We start from the raw sequence: 8,641 nt of genomic DNA, 5'->3' as shown, positions 1-8,641 counted from the left end.
ATGCAAGGGACATCCCAGACCTATTACAACCCTAATCAAGCCACTTCAATGCCTTCTTGGGTTCTGCCTACTCATCCTTCCTGGTCCACACCCCCTCCTTGGTCATATCCCTCTCAATACTATACTCCTCCAGTTGCTCATTCATTTCACTCTTATGCTCAGCCACAGCCTCAGTGGAGTGCACCTCATCAGGGGTGGAGGCCCCAATACAACTCTCCTCCTGCTCTTTTTCCTTGACGACCTGCTCAAGCGCAACCATTGCCTCCTGCTCCACCAACGAAACCCTAAATACCTGCTCAACCATACCCGAACCCAAATAACAGATAGGCCTGGCAGGTATATATTGGAGAAATATCATGCCTGACCTATGCTGTGGAGATTGAAGAGATTAACCCACGATCTAGGAAGGTTCTCCTAGATAGACAACCTGCTCCTAAGGAGGAAGAGGAACAAAAATGGGAAAGTGAATGAAAAGCCATTCCACCCTTTCCTAACAGACTAACAGGAACCACACAACCGACCCCAGAAGAAACTGAACTTCTAGGAGAACTGAAACAGTTATGTGTAAAGATACCACTTCTCCAAGCCATAAAAGATGTGTGTATATACAACAAGTTGATCAAGGAGAAGTGCTTCAGGCACCCAGGTAGGCATAGGAGAGATGCTCCAACTATCAATGTCATAGGACAACCGTCTGACCTGATGTTGGGGCAGGTAATCTATCCGAAATATCTAGACCTTGGGAGTCTAGATGTCCACATCAATGGCACCATAATCCTCCATACCCTGATTTATCTAGGGGCTACCATTAATGTGATGACCAAGGACACTATGCTCAAGCTCAACCTTTAGGGTTCCCTAAGAAAGACCACAACAGTACTGCAGTTAGCAAACCACTCCACCGTGACCCTTGAGGGGATTGTGGAAGATGTAATGGTCTCTATTGATTCTTGGGAGTACCCTGCTAATTTCCTGGTTCTCTAGCCAAAGGAAAAGCTCACTGGGTATCCTCTCATCCTGGGAAGACCTTGGTTGGCTACTGCAGATGCCTACTTCAGTTGTCGAGCTGGGAACATGACAATCAATAATGGGCATATGTCCAAACAGCTAGTCCTATATCCTCCTGCCCAACCTCTATTAAAACATGATTTACCCCTCTGGTTGGTGGAGGAATATGAGGATGAAGTCTATTCTGCACCATTATGTACAGTAGAGGCTACCATGGGGGACCCACAAACCGAGGATGATCTTATTGAAAACTTGATTCAGAATCCACCCCCTATGTGTTGCCATTAGAAGAGCTGGTGGAAGAAACCCAAGCCAATCCTTTAGTTGATCTCTGTGTGGTTGATTTGACCTCTCTCCGAGTTAAGAATGTGGAATTCGACCCAGAAAGAACCTTGAAGATCAACTCATCCTTATCCATCTCTCAGGAGAAAGAGTTGTGTAGCTTATTGAAAAACCACTTGGATGCTTTTGCTTGGAGCTATAAGGAGATGAAGGGATTCCACCCTTCAGTCTATACTCATCACATTCACATTAAAGAATATTGTAAACCAGTCAGGTAGCCTTAATGGAGGATGAATACAGCCCTTAAGGACATTGTCAAAGAATAACTACAAAAGCTGCTGGATGCAGGATTCATCTACACCATTTCTGACAGCGAATGGATCTCTCCTTTGGTGCTAGTGCCAAAGAAAAATGGGAAGTGGAGAATTTCTGTAGATTATCGGGAACTAAACAAGGTCACCAAGAAATACCATTTCCCTTTGCCTTTCATAGATCAAGTGTTAGATGGCTTGGCAGGGAAGAAGTTCTTCTCCTTCCTAGATGGGTTTAGCGGGTACAACCAAATCCAAATTAGCCTGGAAGACCAAGATAAGACCACTTTCATTTATCCTTGGGGTACTTTCGCATACCAGGTCTTTCCTTTTGGGTTGTGCAATGCTCCCACCACTTTCCAGAGAGTAGTACTGAGCATATTTGCTGAACTGGTTCATGATTCAGTGGAAATCTATATCGATGACTTCACCCCTTATGGTTCTAACTTCCAGGAAGCTTTGACTAACCTGGGAAAAGTTTTAGCCAAGTGCATTGAAATGAACATGTCCCTTAGTCCTGAAAAATGCGAATTCCTATACCTCCAATGCTTGTGGGTATTTCCCCGAGAACGGATTTTTTTTCAGTCTGCTAGGGTTCTGAGCGACCTTCCAACGACGCCGACAGCACACCAGGCAAGATCATCACAGGAGGTGAGAAAGCCTCTGCAGCGTTTCAGAGCTGCAGAGCACTAAGGCTATGCTATGGCACAACCTCTGGGGGGGGCGTCAGAGCCCTCCCCGTCGCAGAGTGACCCTGCGCAAAACGTCATTTTTGGTTCAGTGGACAAGGAAATCCTGAACAGGGGAAAAAAACCCCAAAATGACAACAAGGAAAATGGAAGACGGAAAGAAGGAGACAACGGTCCACAAGAAGGAGTAGAAAAGCCTGAAGAAGGCCTGAAAATTTCCTCAACAACGTGCAGACCTGTGGCCAAGGAGCGGCCATGAATAGAGCTGCCGGGAGACAAGATCGATAGAAGAATAGAGTATATGCGCGATCATGCCCTCATCGGGAAGTTCATAGGGTTCTGGCCTACTGACAAAGCCCTTTATGGTTGGATAGCGGCGAAATGGAAACCTAAAGGAGATGTCACGCTGCAGCTAGGGCCGAAAGGTTTCTTTACAACAATCTTTTTCTGCCAAGAGGATAAGTACAGAATACTAGTAGAAGGGCCCTATTTTGTTAACTCAGCTGGATTATACCTGAGGGAATGGATCCCCAAATTTAATCCAGATAAGGAAGATCTGATGTGGGCGCCAGTTTGGATCAGATTATACTCTCTCCCGGACGAATACTGGGATGAGGACATCCTCAGAGGGATCAGAAATGGGGTGGGAGAGTATATCAGAGCGGCAGAAGAAACCAAATCTCGTAAGTACATCTCCTACGCTCGAATATGTGTTTTCATTCGCCTCAATGAAGCTCTTCCAGAGTCTGTAACCCTCTCACATCGAGATGAAGAATGGATCCAGCCTCTCGACTATGAACATGTTCCATTTCGGTGTAGGAAATGTCATGCCCTAGGACATCTCTTTAGGGATTGCCCTCAAAATGTCCAAATCAGCATCCCTGACTCTTCTGGTACCCCTGGCCAGGATGGCTTCACTAAAGTCTCAAGCAGGAAGCGCTCTCACAAAAAGCCCCAAAATGGGTACAAACCCCAGCCTAACAAATCCCATGGCCCAGTAACCAAGAACAGCTTTGATATTCTTGGCCAATCCTCAGATGAGTTCCCTACCAATGCTGATGCCAACCCTGATCACCCTTCTTCCTCTTCACCTCCCCCTCCATCTAAATCCCCTCCCAAATCTATGTCCCCCATCATCATCCCCACCATTCTTAAACGAGATCAGGAAGGTACCGCAGAATTCCACAAGGAAATGGAAGTTGATGGAAAAGCAGACTTCCCCCAGAATCCAGAGACCAGCATTGAAGACAGCAATCAAGTGCAAATAATGGAAGAAGAGCCAGAAATCATAGATCTGAATGGCTTAGATATTTTGGAATTAGAGCTTGCATGCAAAAAGAAAGCATTCGATTCAATTCCAGAGCTCCAACTTAATAAGCTCGAAGTGATCATCTCACGAGCCTATCATCAGCACCAACTCGGGATACAACCAGGAAGCCAATGGGATGGAAATCTGCGCCCAAAGGACACAAAAAAAAGAGGGAGAAAGACAGATCTACAAAGAACGATAGAGATTGGGAAAATCCTGGTGGACTCAGGCAGATACGCTAAGTTGACAAAGTACTACAAGCCCTCTGTCAATGGTTAATCATGAAGCTAGTGTCTTGGAATGTAAGAGGGCTAAACAGCCCCGGAAAACTCAGGATGTTAAAAAACATGATAAAAAAGGAAAAGCCACAAATGTGCTTTCTCCAGGAAACTAAGTGTAACAGTACTACACTAGGCAGCATTCTTTCAAAAGCCTGGCCTGGGTGTCGCTCGGTTGCAGTAGATGCATCCGGAGCCTCAGGAGGATTAGCAATAGCTTGGCATACCCAAGCAGTATCCCTCTCAGATTTTCATGCAGCACACTACCTTATACAAGCGACCTTTCACATTGTAGGCACCAATATTCACGGTAATTTGTCAAATGTTTACTTCCCGCAAGACACAGGAAGTAAAGTAGCTCTCCTTGACACGATTGAAGCTCTAAGTAACAACAGAAGGCATCCACTGTGGATTGTTGCTGGGGACTTCAACATGATCACCAAAACTGAAGAGAAGATAGGAGGGAGGAGTAGAATGGAACCTGAAGTCAATCGCTTCAAGGAATTTATCCAATCTACATCTCTTATAGATATGCCGTTTTGTAATGGTACCTTCACTTGGAGCAATCGCAGAGCTGGCAAACATCAAATCGCCTCCAAACTGGATCGCTTCCTCCTCTCAGACAACGCGGTCCACCTAGGAGGAGACATCTCAGCAGCCATACTTGCTCACACTGGATCGGATCACTGGCCAATAGCTCTACAATGGCAAAGACCAGGTAACTTAATCAAAAGACCCTTCCGCTTTGAAGGATTCTGGCTTACGCATCCCACTTTCAAGGACTTTGTCAAGACCACCTGGGCATCGTTCATTCCCCCAGAAGGAGCAAAAATGTATCAATTCCAGCAAAAGTTAAGATTTCTCAAAAGTCACCTCAAAAGATGGAACAGGGAAACCTTTGGCAATATCTTCGAGGCGCAGCAAGAGTTAACTCAGGATCTGGAGGTTCTCCACCAAAAGATTATCTCGGAAGGGCACACGGAAGCCACTCTGGAGCAGGAACGACTCATCCATAGCCAGCTGGAGGATAGGAGAAAGCAGGAAGAAATCTACTGGAGGCAAAAGTCAAGAGTCAGATGGCTGAAGGAGGGGGAACGTAATACCAAATTCTTCCACAGAACTACAGTCCAGCGAAGAATGCATAACAATATACCCTTCATCCAAAACCAATCGGGGGCAAAAGTAGAGACACATGAGGAAATTGAAGAGGTGCTCCTCAATCACTTTCAACAGGTCCATCAAGAGCAAAGAGAAGATCGACGACAGGCCATTAACAAAATTATCCGCAATGTTCCAAAGCTCATTACGGAGGAACACAATGAACTCCTAATGCGCCCTATTCTTCCCCAGGAAGTGGATGAGGCAATGACGCAGCTCAAAGAAGGTAAAGCCCCTGGCCCAGATGGGTTTACTACCACATTTTTTCACTCTTTCTGGGATATGATAAAGGAGGAAGTCTGGCAGATTGTTGAAGAATCCAGGGCTATGCGCTGGCTTCTTCCCTCTCTCAACTCCACATTCATCACTCTCATCCCCAAGGAGGAGGATTCCATTACCCCTGATAAATTCAGGCCAATTGCCTTATGCAACGTCATTTACAAAGTCATATCAAAGGTCATAGCAAATCGGCTCAAACCCCTCCTTCCCGGGCTCATCTCTCCAGAACAGTCAGGGTACGTGGAAGGCCGACAAATTATGGATGGTATTCTACTCACTCACGAGATCATTCACTCCCTCAAGCACTCAAAGCAAGAAGGTATGCTTCTTAAATTAGATCTTTCGAAAGCATTTGACAAACTAAGTTGGAGTTATATACATCATATGCTAAAAGCTTTTGGTTTCTGCTCCTCTTGGGTACGATGGATCATGAACCTTATAATGTCCACTCATTTTTCAATCCTTGTGAATGGCATTCCCTCCCGCCCCTTCAAACCCTCCAGAGGTATTCGGCAAGGGGATCCCCTTTCTCCCTTTCTCTTTGTTCTTATGGCTGAAGGGTTAGGTCGTCACATTAAACAAGCCCTCCATTCTCATCAGATCAAAGGCATCTCCGTGCACAACTCCTCAGCCACCTCTCATCAGCAGTTCGTTGATGACACTATGCTCTTTGGTTATCCCTCTGTTCAAGAAGCCCTCCGTCTTAAATCCCTCCTCCAGGATTTTTCGGAAGCATCTGGCACGCATATCAACTGCTCTAAATCGCAGGTTTTCTTCTTTCATACTCCACCTTCGGTCAAATCTGCTGTAACTCACATCTTGGGCTTCCCCTCTGCTTCACTCCCATCCAAATACCTGGGCGCACCCCTCACGGCATCAGCCATTAAGCATCCCGTGTGGCGCTCCCTTCTTGAGAAACTTGAAAACCGTCTCAACCTCTGGACATATAGATCTCTTAACTTAGCCAGTCGAGTTGTTCTCATCAAATCGGTCCTGCAGGCAATGCCTCTGTACCTGTTCTCTATTCTAGCCGCGCCAAAGTGGGTACTAAAAAGCATAAGAAACCTTCAGCGTAATTTTCTATGGAGCAGCTCAGCCACCAATCGCAAATGGGCCCTGGTTAAATGGACCAATGTATGCCTGCCCAAAGACAAGGGGGGCATTGGGCTAAGGGACCCTGAGTACAACAATTCTATTATGAATGCCAAGATCTGGTGGCAATGGATCACTAACCCAGATAAGCCCTGGGTCAAAATCTGGACGGCCAAATATGCCGGAAATAGACCTCAAGAAGAACTCATCAGATTCACTCCTACCGAAAAGGGATCTCTAATATGGAATGCCGCCAAACAGCACTATCAGTTAATTCAAAAGCACAGCTTCTGGGAAATAAGGAATGGCCGCACTGCAAGATTTTGGACTGATGCTTGGAACCAAATGCCCAAACTCAAAAATGTTCTTCACCCTTCTTTGATACCTGAAAGGCAGGAGGAGCAACAGGAAAAAGTTCACCAATTCTGGTCGCCGGAAATGGAGTATGGTTTTAGAAAATGGAAACAGAGCAACCAAATTCTCAACAACATAGATGCTCGGAAGGAAGAAGAGCTAAGGATCGAGCTAAGGAAAAGAAGCATTAGGGAGGATAACGGTGGGGATATCCTCAGATGGGGATACCAACCCAAGGGATCCTACTCTACCTCAGAAGCCTACAAGGTGATATGCAACTCCCCCACGCCCCCAGACCCTTTGTGGAGGAAAATATGAGAGATCGGACCCTGGCCAAAAATCTCCTACTTTCTCTGGCTGGTCGGACATAAAAAAATTCTCACATGGGATAAGCTTAGAAAGCACAACTTCCATGGCCCCTCAATTTGTCATAACTGCTTTCAAAGTGAAGAGACTCTCCAACACCTCTTGGATACCTGTCCTCTAGCCAATCAACTTTGGGACAAGGTCAGTCTCAGATGCCAAATTAGTTGCAGAAGGGAAAACGACATCATCAACTCCATAAGACAATGGCCAAAGCATCCCTACAAAAGCAAGATCCTTAATCATTTATGGAGCATCATCCCGGGGATAGTCCTATGGAATGTCTGGAAGGAAAGAAATCAACGCATATTCAAAAACAAACGATCTCCTACTGAAGAAACCTGGAGCAGGATACACAGGAACATACAAGAGACGGTGGCGCTTCAAGTTTGGACTAAGGAAGAGCTCCCATCCACTGATAATGAACATAACATTCTAAACAATTGGCAGCTGCAGTTACCTCAAGAAACGCTCAAGAATAGCATACCTAACAGCAACTTCAAGGACATCTGCCATTGGAAAGCCCCCCCTAAAAACTCATATAAGTTGAATTTCGATGGGGCTTCCAAAGGCAATCCAGGGGCAGCTGGATTTGGAGGCATACTGAGGGACCATGAAGGCACTCCTATGCAAATATATTTTGGGAACATGGGGTGGGATACCAACAACTCAGCAGAGCTGGAAGGGCTTTGGCAGGGTCTTCAGCAAGCTTGGAATCTCAATCTTCAACCCCTGATTGTAGAAGGCGACTCCCAGATTCTTATCAACATGGCCATCCGTATACAGAACGGCTCGCAAGCGAGGAAAGTAGCCCCCAGTTGGAGACTAGAAGCAAGGCTAAATGACATAGCACAAAAGCTAAGCAACACCAGAGCCATCTCCTTTGTACACACTAAAAGAGAAAGCAACAAAATAGCTGACCTCCTAGCTAACATTGGGGTCGAGACCGAACACCCCCTTCTGTTCGGAAGCATGAATATCATTCCTAACAGGCAACAGCTCCAAGAATGTGAAAGCCTGATCCAAGGAGAGGCCGTCTCCCCGGATGCGGGTGTCACCGAGCCAGGACATGGTGAGCCACATGCCCAGCATGTGCCGCCACGTGATGAACAAAGAGATTTAATGCCCCTCGCCGCCGAGACGTTAAGTCGGGAGAAGCATTATGGAATCCTTAATGAGGACGCTGGGAACGATGGAGAGCCTGCAGAGAGAATTCAATGCGAGCAAAACCCAAGGGAATGTCAGCCGGCTTAAGAGGGAAGGAATGTTGCTGGTCTGGGCACAGAGTGCCGAGCAAGCAACTCAAATTTCTGAGGGAAAATGTGGCACGATTGATGCTGAGAGTGAAGGCATTCATTTGGATGAGGTTTGCTTCTTGCTTGCTTATCCTGGGCATGGTTTATGGGCAGTTGAGCTCTGCCTCGAGTCAATTTGGGGACTGCACTCAATTGGGAGTGAGCGCAGTAACAACAGGCCCTCAAGCACGGTTCTGGAGCAAGTTGAGGGCGGCGCTGAAGC

At 46.3% G+C, this 8,641-nt stretch overlaps 1 protein-coding gene across 1 annotated transcript; it reads left to right on the top strand.

Moving 5' to 3' along the window:
• The first annotated feature begins 3,946 nt into the window (after positions 1–3,946).
• On the top strand, positions 3,947–8,377 carry LOC149255642 (uncharacterized). The gene is made up of 3 exons (XM_089455096.1): positions 3,947–4,822; positions 5,111–7,027; positions 7,574–8,377. Exons 1-3 carry the CDS (start codon positions 3,947–3,949, stop codon positions 8,375–8,377), a joined length of 3,597 nt encoding a protein of 1,198 aa, XP_089311222.1.
• The last annotated feature ends 264 nt before the right edge of the window (positions 8,378–8,641 follow it).

The sequence above is a fragment of the Pinus tabuliformis genome, chromosome 7, assembly GCF_031772625.1.
Source record: "Pinus tabuliformis cultivar Carrire ecotype Pingquan chromosome 7, CPIR1, whole genome shotgun sequence".
Lineage (NCBI taxonomy): Eukaryota > Viridiplantae > Streptophyta > Pinopsida > Pinales > Pinaceae > Pinus > Pinus tabuliformis.
Note: the sequence above shows the minus strand (reverse complement) of the source record. Positions and strands in the feature narration are given on the sequence as shown.